This window comes from Leucoraja erinacea, chromosome 29, assembly GCF_028641065.1.
Source record: "Leucoraja erinacea ecotype New England chromosome 29, Leri_hhj_1, whole genome shotgun sequence".
Lineage (NCBI taxonomy): Eukaryota > Metazoa > Chordata > Chondrichthyes > Rajiformes > Rajidae > Leucoraja > Leucoraja erinaceus.
Genome location: NC_073405.1, coordinates 15474353 through 15494587, shown reverse-complemented (window position 1 = coordinate 15494587; position 20235 = coordinate 15474353). Strand labels below are relative to the sequence as shown.

Below are 20235 nucleotides of genomic sequence, written 5' to 3'. Positions count from 1 at the left end.
TGGTCTGCGGAGCTTCCAGCACTGATTTTTAACATGGAGCTTGGGATCCTTGCTGCGGTCGCCAGTGTTGAACCTCCGCCCAGCTCGGCCTGTGGTCTCCGGTAGGAAGTGGCCGATTTGGAAACTCCAAGCCGCTCTCCGTTCCGACGCCGGAGCTCCGATCATCTCAGCAAGAGAGCCTGAAACATCAGGCCGCCGTTGCAGGAGATGCAGAGGGCCCATAGGCCCCGACCACGGGTGAACACGAGGAGAGGACTGAACTTTATTGCCTTCCCTCACAGTGGGAAATGTAAGATTCTGCTGTGTGGAGATGTTCATGTTAAATTCTATTGTGTATTGTGTTCTTTTTATTCATATGGCTGTATGGTATTTCAAATCTCACCGTACCAATAGGGTGATTTCACTAAAGGTCACTGGAGCGTAGATCCGCACCCACGTGACCAAAATTCTCAAGTGGAGGACACTCGAGGGTTCCGGTACATGTTAGTGGATGGGAAAAAACGCATTTTCCCACCCGTTAAAAACATAGAAAATGGCGAGGTTGTGAGCTGCAATTTACTGTGCCAGTCGGGGTATCCGTGAGGCACAGCTACCTAGATTTACAGGAAAAAAAAAGATAGCAAGTAAGGTAAATTCAAGAGGGAACTGAAGGTGCCAAACTGGCGGAAGTGAACAGCCGACATTTGCCGTGGATATTTAAAGGTCCAAAATATCGGGAATTATCGCGTTTGCTCGCTGAATTTCATCAAAAGTAAGTTAATAATGCCTTACTTTTGATGAAATTCAGCGAGTAAACGCGATAATTCCCGATATTTTGGACCTTTAAATATCCACCGCAAATGTCGGCTGTTCACTTCCGCCGGTTTGGCACCTTCAGCTCCCTCTTGAATTTACCTTACTTGCTATCTTTTTTTTCCCCTGTAAATCTAGGTAGCTGTGCCTCACGGTCACCCCGACTGGCACAGTAAATTGCAGCTCACAACCTCGCCGTTTTCTATGTTTTTAACGGGTGGGAAAATGCGTTTTTTCCCATCCACTAACATGTACCGGAACCCTCGAGTGTCCTCCACTTGAGAATTTTGGTCACGTGGGTGCGGATCTACGCTCCAGTGACCTTTAGTGAAATCACCCTATTGGTGCATGTGACAATAAATGTCTCTTGAACTCTGGAACTCTTGATCCTTACAATTCACCTTTTCCAAGCATCCTGACATTTACTATACCTAAAGTAAATTTCCCCTCTTGCCCTTTCTTCTAAAGAAAATAATTAAGAGTTGTGGGGGAGGGAAGGTGGGGGGGGGGGGGGTGTGGGCCCCAGCCCGCAGAACACAGCCCCCGCTCGCAGAACAGAGCACAGACCCCGCTCACAGAACAGAGCAAACCCCGCTCGCAGAACAGAGCACAGCCCCCGCTCGCAGAACACAGCCCCCGCTCACACAGACCCCGCTCGCAGATCACAGACCCCGCTCGCAGAACACAGAGCACAGTCCCCGCTCGCAGAACAGAGCACAGCCCCCGCTCCGAGAACACAGAGCACAGCTCCTGCTCGCAGAACACAGAGCACAGCCCCCACTCGCAGAACACAGATCCCGCTCACGGAGCAGAGCACAGTCCCCACTCGTAGAACACAGAGCACAGACCCCGCTCACAGAACACAGACCCTGCTCGCACTTTGTTCACTACGCTCCTTCAGCTTTATTCTCGCGGCCAGTGATTGATAGCGGGTGCCAGAAGGGGCGTCGCCGTCCTGGCGAATAACAGACCAATAACTTTTCTAATATTTCACAGATCGGAACAAAACTTATTTGGCTTGCAGCAGAGGAGAATGGCGAGTAAGGTGGCAAAAAATTGTAGCGCTGTGGGGGGTCGTTTTTGTGCAAATTTAATTACAACGTAGACCGGAAGTGGTCAAGATGAGAATTTTAGTAATAGTATAGATTTTTATTTACTTTCTGAGCAAAATTTGGAGCCATTCCAGGGCTCGAAATTAGCGGTTGCCCGGGTGCCAATGGCAATCTACAGTCCCGCCGGGCAACCAAAAAGCCATGCCATTTTACCTGGCTTGGTAAGCACCCGGGACACCTGTCATGGAATTCTGAGCGGGCCCCCTCTCTATCTCTCTCTCTCTCTCTCTCTGTCACTCTCGATCTCCGCCCGCCATCCATGTCCGGCTCTCGGGTCTCTGCTCGGCACTGCAGGCCGCCTTACACATGCGCACTGCCACGGCCTGCACATCCTCCCCCTGCACATGCGCACAACCACGGCCAGCACATCATCGACCATGGTTGTGCACATGTGCCGCCCTGCACATGCGCACTGCCACGGCAGCTGGTTGGCGTCCGTCACTTTCTCCCTCCCTTTGCATTGTGGGAGATCTGGCTACCATTGCTGTCCGGTTGCCACCTCACCGCGACTGTGACCGCTGAAAACCAACGCAGAATCACTGCCTGGAGCTGGAGTAACTCCCTGGAGTAACTCTTGCTTCTTGGTTTCCTGGCCCTCCAAAAATATTCCAAATGGAATTTAAACTGGTGAACCCACCACCACCAAACTTCAAACTCTGAAAAATAACAGCCTATTGCATTTTATCTGTTTATTTATTGTGTACTAGACCAAGTGCAGACCCGTTTGGTCTGTTCCGCCAACGTGAGGTTGCGGGGAGGGGGGGCAACATGCGGCGTCACACACATTAACTACCCCCTCCCTCCGCACACTTGCTAACTACCGCTTGATATTATATTAATATTATTAATTTGCTCCTTTTACCCCATAACAGCCCTATCTACTGACGCATAGCCCCCAACTCACAGGCGCTTCTAGAGGGGAGGGGGGGGGTAGAGAGTGAGGGCAGAGAGAGAAGGGGCAGAGACAGAGAGAGAGGGGAAGAGACAGAGAGAGGGGAAGTGACAGAGAGAGGGGAAAGAGACTGAGGGGGTGGAGGGGGGAGGAGGAGGAGAGAGAGGGTGGGGAAGGGAGGGGGAGAGGGGGTGAGAGAGAGGGTGAGGGAGGGGGTGAGAGAGAAGGTGAGGGGGGGGGGAGGGAGGGGGTGAGAGGGGGGAAGTAGGGGGTGAGAGGGGGTGGGGGGAGGGGGGAGCGAGAGAGTAGATAGAGGGGGAAGAGTGGGGAGGGGTAGGGGGAGAGGGAGTGTGTGGAGAGAAGGGGGAAGGGGCGGGAAGGGTTGAGGGAGGTGTGGGGAGAGGAGGGGGAGGAAGGGGGAGGGGAGTGGGGGTGAAGGGTGGGGGGTGAAGGGGGGGGGAGAGGAAGGGGGGGGGAGGGAGTAGGGGGGGGGGGAGAGGGAAGGAGGATGGGGGGGAGAGAGAGGGGGAGAGGGCGGTCCTGAACTCGGTGAGCAGGCAGCTCGGACGGGGCTTACTGTGAACGGGCAGCGAGCCTCGGCAGCTCTCGCGTGACGATTCCCCGTGTCCCTGCGATCAACGGAGGAATTGAGCCATTCAGAATTCAGAAGCAAGCCGGTGGCCTCTGGTGACCGGCCGATCTGCAAAGCATTTTGAGAACCGGGAGCGGGGAGGTTGTAGTGGGCAGGTGGCCGGGCGTTGGAGTCCAGCTGCGGGAGGCGTAGCGCGAGCGTACTTGGGCTGAGCGCAGGGCTTTAGTCCACTGCGGTGGGGGATGCGGGGCCTGGAGGCAGGTGTGCCTTGATTGGTGGGAATGTGGGCATTGTGACGTCAGCAGCTTAAGCGGTAATGATATATTTTTTAAAGTGAGTTTTGTGATATATTTTATTAAAAATCTGGGGAAATAATTGACCAAGGAGTGGATTTCTGAACTCATAAGATAAATCCTTACAGAAAATGTAAAAATCTGTTTTTGCGTCTGGTTTTCAAGGAGATACGTTGCAAACGCAAAATGCCTTACACCCACACACACACACACACACAAAGTTTTAAAAGTATATAGATATATATGGTATATGGTATATCGACACACTGAACTTTTATATCCTGTTCTGTATTATGTTTACATATTCTGTTGTGATGCAGCAAGCAAGAATTTCATTGCCCTATCTGGGACAAATGACAATAAAACTCTCTTGACTCTTGACTTGGACAAGCAAAAAAGGGTTCTTGGGGGAAAAAAAGCCACCTTAAATTTAGTTGCGGCTGGTTGGGTACCTATGGTAAGGTGAAGACTATTCACCGAGGTACAGGATACTGAGTTGGATGATCAGCCATGATCATATTGAATGGTGGTGCAGGCTCGAAGGGCCGAATGGCCTACTCCTGCACCTATTTTCTATGTTTCTATTCCATGCTTTAATTGTGCGGTGGAACTCCATGGAGCAGCCAGCATCTCTGGATAGAAGAAATTGAGTGACGTTTCAGGTAGAGACCCTTCTTTAGATTTCCTCTGGTTTTAGTGTTTTTAGTTTAATTTAAAGAGACAGTGTGAAAACAGGCCCTTCGGCCCACCAAGTCCATGCCGACCACCAATCATCCGTACACTAGTTCTATCCCACACATTAGTGACTTAAGTCAAGAGTCAATTGTGTGTTATTCTCTCACGTCCCAGTTAGAACAATGAAATCTTTACTTGCAGCAGCACAACAGAATATGTAAACATAGTACTCTGTAAACAATGTTATAAACGAGAAAACAAAACTCCATACAGAAAGCACCCATATTCATGATCAATTCCGGGTCTCTGGCAATTTTAGGCCGCAACTTTATGGCCAATGTACTGCCCCATAGTCTTGAACCGAATTAAAACATACAGTAGCTGTAAAGGGGGACATAGCGTCACTTAAGAGATTTAAGACTGAAAATAGATAGTTTTTTTTTAGTAAACAAAGTTATCAACGTATAATTTTTTGTGTGGTGGAAAATAAAATATAGTGGCACAGCTGGTAGACTTGCTGCCTCACACGCCAAAGATCTGAGTTCGATCCTGTTCTCGGGCACTGTGTTGAATTTGCACATTCTCCCTGCGAGCGTGTGGATTTCCTCCCACATCCCAAAGACGCATTGGCTTTGTAGGTTAACTTGTCTCTGTAAAATTGTCCCTAATGTGCAGGGAGTCGGTGAGGAACGTGCGATAACAGAACTTGTGTGAATGGGTAGACAAAAATGCTGGAGAAACTCAGCAGGTGAGGCAGCATCTATGAAGCGAAGGAAATAGGCGACGTTTCGGGGCGAGATCCTACTTCAGACTGATGTGAGGGTGTGGGGGAGAGAGGCCGAGAAGAAAAAAAGGAAGAGGCAGAGACAGTGGGCTGAGGGAGACCTGGGAAGCAGTGGAGAAAGCAGGGACTACCTGAAATTGGAGGTCAATGTTCCTACTGCTGGGGTGTAAACTACCCAAGCGAAATATGAGGTGCTGCTCCTCCAATTTACAGTGGGCCTCACTCTGGTTGGTTATTGCGAACCGAGCGGAGGTGTTGTGCGAAGCGATCGCCAAGCCTACGCTTGGTCTCACCGATGTAGGGCAGCTGACACCTAGAGCAGCGGATGCAATAGATGAGGTTGGAGGGGGTGCAGGTAAACCTCTGCCACATCTGGAAAGACTGTTTGGGTCCTTGAATGGAGTCAAGGGGAGAGGTAAAGCGACAAGTGTAGCATTTCCTGCAGTTGCAAGGGGAAGTGCCAGGTGAGGGGGTGGTTTGGGTGGGAAGGGACGAATTAACCAGGGAGTTACGGAGGGAGCAGTCTCTGCAGAAAGCCAACAGGGGAGGAGATGGGAAGATGTGGCCAGTGGTGGGATCCCGTTGGTAGACAAAGCTGGAAAAATCAGCGGGTGAGGCAGCATCTATGGAGCGAAGGAATAGGCAATGTTTCGGGTCAAGGCCCTTCTTCAGACTGATGTCAGGAGGGCTGGGGAAAAGGAAGAGGCGGAGACAGTAGGCTGTGGGAGAGCTGAGAATGGGAGGGGAAGGAGGGAGAAAGCAAGGACTACCTGAAATTGGAGAAGCCAATGTTCATACCGCTGGGGTGTAAACTACCCAAGCAAAATATGAGGTGCTGTTCCTCCAATTTGCGGTGGGCCTCACTCGGGCCATGGAGGAGGCCCAGGACAGAAAGGTCGGATTCGGAATGGGAGGGGGAGTTGAAGTGCTGAGCCACCGGGAGATCAGGTTGGTTATTGCGAACTGAGTGGAGGTGTTGTGCGAAGCGATCGCCAAGCCTGCACTTGATCTCACCGAGGTTGATCATACGCTGAATAATCCGACCAGATTTTTGTTTGGAAGTGGAAAGAGATAATAGAAATTGCATTCATTGCAACGTGTAAAAAAAAGTCTTAAATGACCACCTACACGGTCATTTGGCAACCTACAAATCTGCCGAGATTGCCCGGCAGGCAACAGGGAAAAAAAGCCCTGCATTCTGCCATTTACTGTTGAATATCTTGAATCTTTACTTTTCTACTTTGCAAAATTCTTCAGAAATTCCTACTAAAATCCATATAGACTACATCAAAGACACTACTCTCATTTTGGGTAACCATACTAAAAATGTAATCTTTGGTTAAGACAATCATCCTTTAATAAATCCCTGCCCATTTTCTTCTGATTATCTGTGCCTTTGTAAATGACGATTTATACGGTTTCTCAGAACATGTAACAATAATTGCACAACTTTATTGACCAAATCTATCTACTTTTACGTCCAAATTATTTGTATATATACCACAAACCAGAAGACTTGGCACAAATCCCTGTGTCATAGACCTCCATCCAGAATACCACCCTTCCACCACAACCCTCTGAATAAGCCAGTTCTGAATCCGAATGTCACTGTGGATCCCATGCATCTTAATCTTTTGGATCAGCCTACCTTGATGGACTTTACCAAATATCACACTAATATAGAAATAACATTCTGCTGAAAGCTGGTATATAAAAGGTGAAAATAGAGTCCAAACAAGCTAAATAAGCAAATCAGTGTGAAGTAATCATCTGCTGATCAAACAATGGAAACATTCATTTAATATTTTTTGCTGTCTAAAAAACAATGCCACAGATATCAGGATTGGCTGTAACAGAACTTTGATATAATGTATAATAAAGTAAGAAGTGAGATGTTGCAGGAATAAATACATAGTTTCAATTTGTTTATATTAGATATATATATAATCATAATTTGAGGCATTAACCTTTGTGAAGTAAAAGTGCATTTCATTACTCTTGAAATCTGCAGCAGTTACTCTGTAGTCAATAATTCGCTTTCTTTAACTGGCACAAAATTTGAGCGATATCAATATAACAGAATGATGATATTATATCTACAAAATTTAAAAACTGACATTCTACCAAAATTGATACTCTTTCTGTAACAAAACAGATTATTTTTAAAATGAACATTAAAGGTCATATTATAAAAGAACAAATCAGTTCCTTTCATAACAGGAAACCTGGGGAAAGACTAGCAGGAAAGTTTCCACATTCTTCTGTTTGTACAGCAACAGTTCAAACAATCTAATGGCATGCCAGCTGGAAAGCATAACAGAACATAGGAATTTGGGACTGTCTCCTCTCCCAAAAGTGTGGCCTCTTTGCATTAAACTGGTCAAATAGATCAGTTCATAAACACAATATGGAATATCACAATGGCATCTACGCTTGCACAAGGAGCCCCTAATACCAATCATTTTCTTAATGAAGATCAAAAAAAAATGTCATTTTTCACTTTCAACACCTCCTGTGAATCAAATCAGCATAGCAACATGTTCTGCATTCTGAGTAATTTATAAGAAGTAGATTCACAATACATTAAGACTGTTCATTTGAAAGGTACCAAGTTTCTTTAAAAAAATCTGACACTCCATTAGTTACATTTCAGTGTAGTATTGACCTGGAGTTCATTGATAGAGATCTAAACTGCCAAATTCACCGCAAAATTGTTTCACTACCAAGTTAAACAAATTGAGCAATTCTTAAGATAAAACCACATGCTCGATAAATTCTTCATACATTTATGTTTTTGTAATCATTATCAAGGTATGGATACAGCTACTTCCCTTCAACAGACGCAATGTTCTTCAGCCTTTAGCAACAGTTTATCGTTTTCAAAAGTTGGAAGAGAGGGAAGGGAATCATCAGTACAGTTTCGGGTTAAGAATTAAAGACACTGGATCTGTCTAATGCACAAAATAATGCAAGTCATTAGCCTGCAAACATTTGATGTGAAGCAACATAAAGTGTACTTTTTTCTCTTGAAATCGGAACTAGAAATAGTGAATTCAGAGAATAGGAACTGTATCCTTTAAGGTTAAACCACATTGAAAGAAAATGTAAAATAAAGCCAAATGGTCTATAAACTTATTTTCTTGTTCATTTTTCATGAATAAGCCAATCCCACAGGTTAATTCCAGATAGGTTAATTCCAAATTCACATATTATCCATAAAAGCTGAAACATCGTTAATAATGGTGAAAATACCTTGTGTACCTGAAAATCAAAATGTATTGTGGAATCAGTTTTCCATTTAGAATAAGTCATATGTGATGATTACTTGCCACTACAATGACGTGGAGTATGCAAAATGTTATCATGTAGACTTTGCATTTTGGAGTCACACAAGAAAATTCCAATAATCCAGCACTTTTGTGTTTTGGTGATGAACAGATTTTCAGGACTGTTGAATACTATTCCTAAAGGTACTGTACTTCTACACATTTTGCATTTTTGTAAATATAGGCTATACAGTAATACAATAAATTTATTTCAAAAGGCCTACCTTAAATACAGCATTAAACCACCTATGACTGAGAAAAATCAGTATAGCTCAAGTTAGCAGAAAGCACTAAAATATTCATTTTAATAGGGAGGTTTCACGGCAGTCGGGTCACGACCCATGACCCGTACTGTTGCTACGCTCCTCCAAGTGGAGTACACGCGATAAACTGCAGGTAAGCACTTACCATTGTTTCCAGCGTAGTGGGCCCGTTAAAACCCGCCAAAATTGTCAATTTCTGTGCTGTAAATAATTATGGAAATCGGGATAAGCGTGAGAGACATTTAGCCTACTTCAGAATTCCAAAAGTGAGGAGAAATGACGGTAGACAGAAGCGAGAACTGAAGGGACAACAACAGCCAGAGTGCTTGGCAAACATTGGCCGTTTGCTCACTGCATTTCATCAACTAAGGCATTATTTGTGTTTTTTCTTGATTCCTTTGGCATCTAAAAATTTTCAGAAATGATAAAGCTGGCTGTAAAATTTTAAAATCGCTCGTGGTTCTCAAGTGGGTTTTTACATACAAAATGAAAACGCTTCGGAAGCAAAATTTACAGCCAGATTTATCACTTCTGAGACTTTTTAGATACCAAAGGAAATCAAGAGAAACCACAAATAATGCCTTACTGTTGATGCAATGCAGTGAGCAAACACGATAATTCCCAATATTTCCAATTCCGATATCTGCACGGCCAATGTTCGCCAAGCACTTTAGCTGTTTGTGTCCCTTCTTCAGATTGGTGATCAGTCAGAAGAAGGGTTCCGACCCGAAACATCACCTATCCAGGTTCTTCAGGGAAATTGCCTGACCTGCTGTTTGTTATGTTAAGTTACTCCAACATTTTGTGTCTTTCCTTAAATAAAATTTTCCTGCAACTTTTATTTCTGCAGGCTTCTCAAACACAGACCCAGATTGAACAGCAACTCTCAATTCCACTACATATATTGACATGCTCTGAAAAAAAGACTCAAATCCCTGTTAGCTCCACTAATCCAAAATCCATTTGTTTCTCTGACTCCAGGCTCATGTGCACAACCTCACCCATTCCAGTCATTTTTATAGAACTACGCATCTTCAGAAACCTCATCAAACATCCCTCCTTTTCTGAACATAGAGTCATAGAGAGTCATAGAGTAATACAGTATGGAAACAGGCCATTCGGCCCACTCGCCCACACCGGCCAACAATGTCCCAGCTACCTTAGTCCCACTTGCCCCCGCTTGGTCTATAACCCTCCAAACCTGTTCTATCTATGTGCCTGTCCAACTGTTTCCTAAACGATGGGATAGTCCCAGGCTCAATTACCTCCTCTGGTGGCTTGTTCCATACACCCACCACCCTCTGTGCGAAAAGGTTACCCCTGAGGCCTGAGGACTTCGGGTGCCACGGTCTCCGGGGAAGAAGTGGCCGCTCTAGACATTCCAAGCCGCTGAGGAGTGTTCACCCGACGCCCGAGTTCCATCTTCCCGGAAAGAGGGCCTGAAAACATCGGACTGGCTCCGGAGGCCACAAACAGGCCCCGACCTCGGGTGATCACAGAGGTAGAGGACTGAACTTTCTAATGCCTTTCCCCACAGTGGAAATTTTTGATTCTGTTGTGGGGGGACGTTCATGTTGAATTCTATAATGTGTTGTGTCATTTTTCTATTTTAATTTTTCTATGGACGTACAGAAACGTAATTATTTATTTTATGTAAAGCACTTTGGTTTCAACGCGAGTTGGTTTAAACGTGCTATATAAATAAAATATACTTACTTACTTACTCTGATTCCTATTAAATCTTTTCCCTTTCATCTTGAACCTATGTCCTCTGGACCTCAATTCCCCTACTCTGGGTAAAAGACTGTGCATCTACCCTATCTATTCCTCTCATGATTTTGTATACTTCTACAACTACAGAGGGTAGTTGAGGCCAGTTCAATGGCTATATTTAAGAGGGAGTTAGATGTGGCCCTTGTGGCTAAGGGGATCAGGGGGTATGGAGAGGGCAGGTACGGGATACTGAGTTGGATGATCAGCCATGATCATATTGAATGGCGGTGCAGGCTCGAAGGGCCGAATGGCCTACTCCTGCACCTAATTTCTATGTTTCTATAAGATCTCCCCTCATCCTCCTACGCTCCATGGAATGGAGACCCAGTCTACTCAACCTCCCCCTATACCTCACACCCTCTAGTCCTGGCAACATCCTCGTAAATCTTTTCTGAACCCATTCAAGCTTGACAATATCTTTCCTATAACATGGTGCCCAGAACTGAACACAATATTCTAAATATAGTCTCACCAACGTCTTGTACTACAACACAACCTCCCAACTTCTATACTCAATACTTTGACTGATGGAGACCAAAGTGCCAAAAGCCTTTTTGATCACCTTATCTATCTATATTACTAAAAGTCTGCTCTTGACCACTTCCTGTTGTTCTGTATATTGATTTTAGAAAAAACGCTGCCACTTACGGCTGTGATTTTTGGCCATCTTACTCAGAGTCCCCCTCCGCTGCGCAGGACAAGAGGATTTTCCCCATCGATGATAAATAAAAGAGTTATTAGCGTTTAAAAAATGTTGAGATTCTCTCTCACGCGCCCCTTCCGGAGGGACTATAAAACCCAGACATGCTGAGTGCCTCAGTCAGTCTATGCAAGATGGGGGAGCGAGAGGGTCATGTCTCTCAGTCTGAGCTGTGACACTGAACACATGTCCACTAAACTGAGTGGTTTTACTGACCTGTCAGTGCCCTTAATGTGGTTTGAAAATATAGTTTGGAAATGCTAAAGCTGTGCTGCCTTTGGTTTGGAAATGCTAAGGCTGTGTTGCCTTTGGTTTGGAAATGCTAAAGCTGTGTTGCCTAATTAAAGTTGCCATGCCTTCTCTATAATTAAAAGTCTAATCTTGACCACTTCCTGTTTGCGCTATAAATTGATTTTCAAAAAAACACTACCACGTACAACTGTGATTTTTGTCCATCTTACTCAGTCCCCCTCTGCTCATCGGCTGCTGAGGATTTTTCCCATTGATGAAAAATAAAAGGTTTATAAGTGTTTAAAAAATGTTGAGATTCTCTCTCCTGTCACTCATGTCATGAAGGCCACACCCCTTCTGGTAGGAGGGGGAGGGGCTATAAAACCCAGAAGTGTTGGCGTGACTCAGTCTCTGCAAGATAGAGGAGGGAGAGGTCACGACATGCTGTCTTTAGTGGCCTTGTACCCTGCTTGAAATGGTACGAAACTACACTTGAATTTGGTGAGTCAACTGCCAGCCCACCAGCTGTGAGTGAGTGAGCTGCCAGCACAACAGGCTTGAGTGACTGAGCTGCCAGCCCAAGAATCCATTCGGCCCACAATGTCTGTGCTAGCTCTCTGGAAACCAGTCCCTTCAGCCCACAACACCCATACTAGCGCTCCAGAAAGCCCCCCCCCCCCCCAACTGGCCACCAATATTGGAATTGGTGGAGATGTGGAATATTGCGTCAGGGGACCAGCCCTCCCGTGTGATGCTGGGACCCGACGGGTCCCACTTAGTCTAGTAAAACATATAAAACTGATGGACATGTAAATATTCAGTTGGTCTAGTCCACCTGGGTTTTATAGCCACTGGCTTGGCATCTGTTTTCTTTATAGCTCACAGAAGCATTTTGCTTCTCCAAATAATGAAATGCTGAACAAATACATCAAACTTAATTGAACTACATGTCAGATACTCTTTGAAAGCAAGATTCAAATTCCAAATAGCCACTTCTATTGCACAAGAAAGACAATATAAGGCTGAGATCTTGGAATTTACCCAAATTAAACACAGACTACAAAGAAGTGAACTGACCAAGGTTCGTACGGTGCAAGGATTCAGGTAACAGTCAAACACTGAAAACCTGCAACTAAAACAAAATCCTTTGTCCTGATCCTTTCCCTTCTTCTGTGCAGAGAATTTGGCAGTTTAAATAAAACACCCTGCAAAATAAATCAATTGCACTGTTCAACACTCACACTGCACTAATCTTAGAACTCCGACAGTTATCAAATCAAATATAACAGAAACTTTGATAGCTGACACAAGTCAATGATTAGTTGGAATTCCTAGTTAAAGTAGGAAAATCTCCACAAAATTGTTTTACTAGTGATCCAATCCTTAAAGCTGAGGTTTTTTACCTGAAGGAACTGAATACTTAGAATGGGGTTTCAGAACAAAGCCATAAAAAATATACAGGTTCCAATTGCAACAGCATTTCAGCAAACATGAACTTTCTTGAACCACCATCAAATAAAAATATTCCACACTCATGCAATTGAACTTTGGAACTTGTTGGTAATCTGACAGGATGCTATTGTAAAATCTTCCCTCTCTACTACAACAAAATTCTGTAGAATAAAAAAGATATTTAAACATCCCAGCAGTAAATATAGCTTCAAGATCTAAAATGGTAACCAAAATAGGGATGAAATAAATCAGCTTCGCAGCCAAGAACCAAATCCCGGATCAGGACTGCTTCACATAATACCTACTGAAATCATTCAATTCATTGCAACATCACATCGTTAGCCCGCACTTGAATGTATTCTGTGCAGTTCTGGTCACCACATAATAGGAAGGATGCAATTGCGCTGGAGATAGTGCAGAGGAGACTAGGATGTTGCTTGGATGGGATGTCTTTCATTATGGGGAGGGATTAGATAGGCTAGGTTTGTTTCCTGGATCGGAGGCAGCTAATGGGTGAGGCATAGCAGATTATGAAAGACATAATTAAGATGAAAAGAGCGCAGAGAAGGTTTACGAGATTGTTGTCAGGATTTAATGGCCTGCGACAGGGAGCGGTTGGGCAGGCTAGAATTATATTTCTTGGCGTATAGAAGAATTACTAAATCACAAAAAACAGTCAAACTAACAAGAGATATTCAGCAGAGATAAAGAGGAAGAAAAATACATATATGAAAAATTATCTGGCAATTAATTATCCTTCTTTAAAAAAACACTAGTGACTGATACACCTTGGCCCCTGCCAGTATGGAAGGCCTAGGTGTGAAAATCCAACTATTAAAAGGCCAAACAGCTAAAAATCAAACAAGGACTAAACTGTTAAGTACAGCAGAACAGAAACCAGAAATGTGAATTTTAACAGTTTCCAAATATCTACTTAAAATGTATTCTTCTTACTCCCCTTTAACGTTCCTCTCATTTTCATCCCCTTTCCCATTAAAACCACCAAATCATCTGAATACCTATTAATTCTTCATTGATTTTTCCATTTTTGATCTTCCCTTCTCTGGTTTGCTTCACTCCATTAATAGCAAATCCAGATAGTAGAGACATTTGCATATGTATGATAAAATAATTAATGAAAATTTATGAATGACAGCTCATAAAGGCTCAATAAACAGCCACCTCCTGTTTTCAGCATCTCATTTATTCTGTTGCAACAGAGTGGAATCCTTTTTTTTAAAGATTCATTGAACCAAATGTGTTAATTTCAAGGGTCAGCACAAACTGAAGAAGCTACTGCTCTCTCACATTGAGAACTTAATATGCAGATCATGCTTTTTGATTTTCTGTACCTTCTGTATCTGGAGTGAACGTTTGAGCCAAAGCAACCAATTAACCATATTTTGTCCCTAACAAGATTGCATATAGTTAATATAACATTCATTGTCTAATATCAGTAATTTACCTCCACTACAATTAACATTTGATAATATTTTCAAATCAAGAACATACATTAACATTTGATGGATCATAAAGCCATTAAATTGCATAGAAACTTATGGCTTGAATTTTCTACAAGGCTTTCATCAACCACTGAAAGTTGAATAATATTCAAAGAATAATCAAAATATCAATTGGATGCGATCCCTTTAAGGAATTATCAGAACGAGAGTGAATGCATGACCAGCATCTCGTAATGTAAAAAATTACATTAAAAACTTTTCTACACACCTGTTTTCATTGATAGTGGTGTGAAATACCTGTACAATAAAACACATTGATCTGATTCCTGACTGCTATTATAAATTAAATCCAATTAATATCTAGCGGGTACCTTTTAGCCCAAAGCTCTTACCAACAATAACATCCACATGACACAATAACATCTGAAGAAGGGTCTCGACCCGAAACGTCACCGATTCCTTCTCCAGAGAAGTTGCCTGTCCCGCTGATTTACTCCAGCATTTTATGTCTACCTTTGATTTAAACCAGCATCTGCAGTTCGTTCCTACAGATAACATCCATATTCCAAGTTAAACGGTTTCTGTATTCTTCCTAAGGGGTTGGACAGGGGTTCTTAAGGGGTTGGACAGGCTAGATGCAGGAAGATTATTCCTGATGTTGGGGAAGTCCAGAACAAGGGGTCACAGTTTAAGGATAAGGGGAAAGTCTTTTAGGGCTGAGATGAGAAAAACATTTTCCACACAGAGAGTGGTGTTCTCTGGAATTCTCTGCCACAGAAGGTAATTGAGGCCAGTTCATTGGCTATATTTAAGAGGGAGTTAGATGTGGCCCTTGTGGCTAAGGGGATCAGGGGGTATGGAGAGGTATGGGATACTGAGTTGGATGATCAGCCATGATCATATTGAATGGCGGTGCAGGCTCGAAGGGCCGAATGGCCTACTCCTGCACCTAATTTCTATGTTTCTAGTTCACAATTGCATTTTTCATTGGTATTACTTGCTATATCTTAACTGGATTTTCTCAATTTTTATGATTCATCTTTTATTCCAATTTCTCATATTAGACACCAGAATTTAAAAGAAACAAGAATATTGTACAGTTCTACCATGAACCTACTATTTTCAGAATTACCCTTTTACGGTACTGCAAACATTACAAGTTCAAACTTTACCTCTTATATGTTCTCAGAAGACACTGATAAAATACATTTGACCCCCATCATAGCTCAGGAGTAATAATTGGGCAGGCGGGCAGGCAGGACTACATTACATTTCTGAATTGGGACAAAGCTAACTTTGAAGGTATTAGACAGGAACGCACTCAAGTTGATTGGAGTAGGTCGTTTGCAGGCAAAGGAACACCAGGAAAATGGAATGCTTTTAAAAGTGTGATGACTAGAGCTCAGAGCAAGCATGTTCCTGTTAGAGTGAAGGACAAGGCAGGTGGGTGTGAAGAAACTTGGATGAGGACAGAAATTGAGGCTCCAGTCAGGATGGAGAAAGAGGCATGGGACAGATATAATCAGCTGAGATCAAGTGTATCACTGGAGGAGTTTTGGGAATTGGGGAGCATATTTAAGAAGGGGAAATAATGAGGGCAAAAATGGGGCAGGATATAACTCTGGCAGAGAATATAGAGGAAAATCCAAAGAGATTTTTCTTTAGTATATTAAGGAAAAGAAGGAAACAAGAGAATGCCCCACAAAAACCACATTCTCTGTGTGGAGCCACAGGAAATGGGCAAGATCCTCAATGAGTATTTCTCCTATGTTTTTTCTGCAGAGAAAGACATGAAGACCGAGGAACTTTGGACAGTGAATGGAAGTGACATGAGGACAGTCAGTATTATAGTTGCAGAGGTGCTGTATGTCCTAAGGTGTGTGAAAGTAGACACATTTCCTGTGCTTGATCAGATATAACCGAGGACACAGTGGAAAGCTAGAGAAGACATTGCAGGTGGCCTGGCATAGATAGAAACATAGAAACATAGAAATTAGGTGCAGGAGTAGGCCATTCGGCCCTTCGAGCCTGCACCGCCATTCAATATGATCATGGCTGATCATCCAACTCAGTATCCCGTACCTGCCTTCTCTCCATACCCCCTGATCCCCTTAGCCACAAGGGCCACATCTAACTCCCTCTTAAATATAGCCAATGAACTGACCTCAACTACCCTCTGTGGCAGAGAGTTCCAGAGATTCACCACTCTCTGTGTGAAGTTCCAGAGATTCACCACTCTCTGTGTGAAGTTCCAGAGATTCACCACTCTCTGTGTGAAGATATATGAATTATCATTAAATACACGCGAGGTGCTGGAAAACTAATGACATGTCTCTATTTAAGAAGGGCTGCAAGGAAATGCCAGGGAACTATAAACCAGTAAGCCTAACTCGGACTGGCGACATGTGACTAATGGTGTGCCTCAGGAACCGTGCTGAGCCCATTGCTGTTTGTGGTTTATCTCAATGATTTGGATGAGAATGTACAAGACAGGATTAGTAAATTTGCAGATGACATTAAAATGGATGGTATTGTAGATAGCGAATATGGCTATCAAAGATTACATCATTTATTCCTTGGTGCACAGGGGGATGATGGTGATCTTATGAAGTGTATAAGATCATGAGGGGTATAGATAGAATAGATGTACAGAATCTTTAACCCAGAAAAGGGGAATCAACAACCAAAGGACAGAGGTCATAAGGAATAAGAGTAGAATGAGCCCATTCAGCCCATCAAGTCTACTCCGCATTCAATCATGGCTGATCTATATCTCCCTCCTAACTCATGTCCAGTCTCATTCTTCTAAACCCCAGCGAGTACAGGCCAAGTGCCGACAAACGTTCATCATAGAAATATAATGGGTTAACCTACTCATCCCTGGAGGTTTAAAGTGAGAGGGGAAAGATTTAAAAAGAATCTGAGAGGCAACTTTTTCCCACATAGGTCATATGGTCATGTGATAGTAGAATTAGGCCATTCGGCTCATCAAGTCTACTCCATCATTCAATCGTGGCTGATGGAGCTCTCCTAACCCCATTCTCCTGCCTTCTCCCCATAACCTCTGGCATCTCTAGTAATCAAGAATGAATCTATCTCTGCCTTAAAAATATCCACTGACTTGGCTTCCACAGACTTCTGTGGCACAGAATTCCACAAATCCACCACCCAGTGACTAAATAAATTTCTTCTCATATCCTTCCTAAAAGAACCTCCTTTAATTCTGAAAGAATTACCTTTAATTCTGAGGGTGGTGGGTATATGGAATGAGATGTCAAACAAACTAGTTGAGGCCAATACTATAACAACATTTAAAGGAAACTTGGACAGGGATAGTTTAGAGGGATATGGGCCAAATGCAGGCAGATGGGACTAGTGTAGATGAGGGAACTTGATCGGTATAAGCAAGTTGGCCCAAAGAGCCAATCTACTCCTTTCTCACCAGAGTATGATAATGATCATACCCTGGTGAGAACTATAATATGTATGAGAGAATTCACTATCACAAAACAGGTATGTTGCTATTACAGAAATACTTGGAAAAATCAGTTTGAAACAACCATTTAAAAAAAAGGAACAAGTAGCTTTACAATTTATAATTGTGCGACAATTTTGGCATAGAACTCAGTAGTTCATTAAAAATCAATTACAATTCTTTGATCTTAAAATAAAATCTTTCATTGACACTATCACTATAAAACTTTAAACAGAAAAGGTTGTAAACAATTGTGTAACTTAAGTTAAAACTTAATCAAACATGAATGCAGGGTCATCAACCTGAAACATTAACTTTAGCTTCATTCTCCACAAATGTTTGTATTGCAAGCATTTTACTACCTTAGTTTGAATGTATAAACTTACTTCTGTTTCTCTTTGTACATTGTTTGCTGAATTGCAAATAAGGTTAGTATTTTCTATTCAATCTTTCATTTATCAATGGCCTTTGGCAGAGATCTGGAAACTCATCTTTAATTGCATACCTTTAATACTAGCATAACAATCTGCAAACTTGAAAAATCCATAAGCCTTTGCATTATAAAATCATAGCCAGTCCTATTCCAGTGGACTAGTCAAATCAAAATATAAAACAATATTCTCTTGTTCATCAGAATGTTGCTAACCCAAAGAACTACAAGACAGAAAGAATATCTACATATATTTTGAACAGAATATACATGGTTGTGCCTCAATACAAACGGAACAAAATTATTTTAAAGGGGTTCCACTGCAATCACAACCTGTATTCCATATTTAGCGTAAACAGTTAGTCAGAGTAGAAATGGTTACTAGTCCAGAAGAACGACAAGGATCGATCCAAGCAATGGAAGGGGAGGGGGAGGGGGCGCAGATATTCTGCAGTTCTCCATTACTAAGCGACCCCTGGCGGTTGTATTTATTTTTTATGTATGTCAGGCTCAATGGTGAACCTGAAACTGTCAATAAAGCTGAAGATAGACACAAAAAGCTGGAGTAACTCAGCGGGACAGGCAGCATCTCTGTAGAGGAGGAATGGTGACGTTTTGGGTCGAGGCCCTTCTTCAGACAATAAAGTGCCGTCAATCACTTAGGCATGATCATTCAAAGAATTGTGACATTCCATTGACATTTAAAATGGTAACACCGTTCAACACTCCCATTTTCAGGATAAAACAGAAAAGATGGTAAACGGGAAATAATAAATATTAAGGCTCTATAATTTTACATATTAGCACGTGCAATTTCAGAATCAATGACAGTCTCATATAGCTTTCGTCAATGAGAAAACAGCCATCAACAACAGCAGGTTGATATACAAATGGCAGGCAGATCAACATATGAACAGTGATCAAAACAGTACTAGGGGCAATTTTAGGACACCTCGTCGTTTGAGTATCTTTCTGAGAAAGTATAAACATAGGGGGCAACGGTTCTCTTCTTCCGCCGGAAATGTACGGACTCAGTACTGATGTAAACATTAGGGATACAGACGGTACCGGACACCAGGGTCAGCACCTTGCCGACCACAGATAAGTAGACGGCGGTGCACACACCGTGACAGCAAACGGTAGACGCTGAGAGCCGAGGTTATCCGCCGAGGGGGGCATGTGCAGGGGTTGCCAACAGTACCACGGGGCAGGAGCTCGGTCCTCCTCCGCTCCGGTTCCCACTCCCCCTCCCCGGCTGCGGCCTAAAAGCCTCCCGTTTGCCAAATCCTGCCTTCTCACAAACACGCGCGGTTCTCGCCTAAAGGGGCCTGCGCCGGATGCGGGGCCTGAGCAGAAGGCGGGGACCGCGTCCGAGCCTGGCCTTCAAACTCGCTTTGACGGCCCCTGGGATCGCTCAGTACCTGGGTGAGGGAGAGCAGCGCCGCCATCTTCGCCGCGGAACAGCAGCCGCGCACCCACCGACCGACCGACGGCCCACCAGCGGGCGCGCACACGCGCGTGCGCGAGGTAAACACACCCACCCGCGCCGGCGAGAGCGGAAGGCGCGCGCGCGCCGGAGCGGGGTGGTGCGCGCGCGCTCTCCAGGTGCGAGGAGAGGCTGCGCGGCACCGATGGCGCTATAGGATCTTTGCTGCTGATGGCTCTCCGCCCGGAGTAAACCCTCGCCCTCCGAGGCGGTGCATGGGCCTCCCGCGACCCGAACCAAAGATCATGACCTTTGCCCCCGAAGTGTCAGGGATTAACACTCCCTCTCCTGACCAAGGATCCTCTAGGATCTTTGCTCCTGACCTACCTCGGACCAAACACCTTATAGCGGGTTTAAGAAGGTACTGCAGATGCTGGAAATCGAAGGTATACAAAAATGCTGGAGAAACTCAGCGGGTGCAGCAGCATCTATGGAGCGAAGGAAATAGGCAACATTTCGGGCCGAAACCCTTCTTCAGACTTATAGCGGGCTCCGC

General features: G+C 43.9%; 1 protein-coding gene across 9 annotated transcripts in view; it reads right to left on the bottom strand.

Annotated features, from left to right (window-relative positions):
* Positions 1–20002, bottom strand: part of eps15l1a (epidermal growth factor receptor pathway substrate 15-like 1a) — a 231422-nt gene extending 211420 nt beyond the window's left edge. Inside the window, exons 1-2 of one of the 9 annotated variants that reach the window (XM_055658739.1) lie at positions 19675–20002; positions 8875–8930 (exon numbers count right to left, since the gene is read on the bottom strand). In XM_055658739.1, the coding sequence (XP_055514714.1) occupies positions 8875–8877 (3 nt within the window). In that variant the 5' untranslated portion in view covers positions 8878–8930; positions 19675–20002. Of the gene's footprint in view, positions 1–8874; positions 8931–16512; positions 16618–19674 lie in introns of all 9 variants that reach the window. The other 8 variants (XM_055658732.1, XM_055658736.1, XM_055658735.1 and 5 more) reach the window with 8 other exon arrangements.
* Positions 20003–20235: the final 233 nt, after the last annotated feature.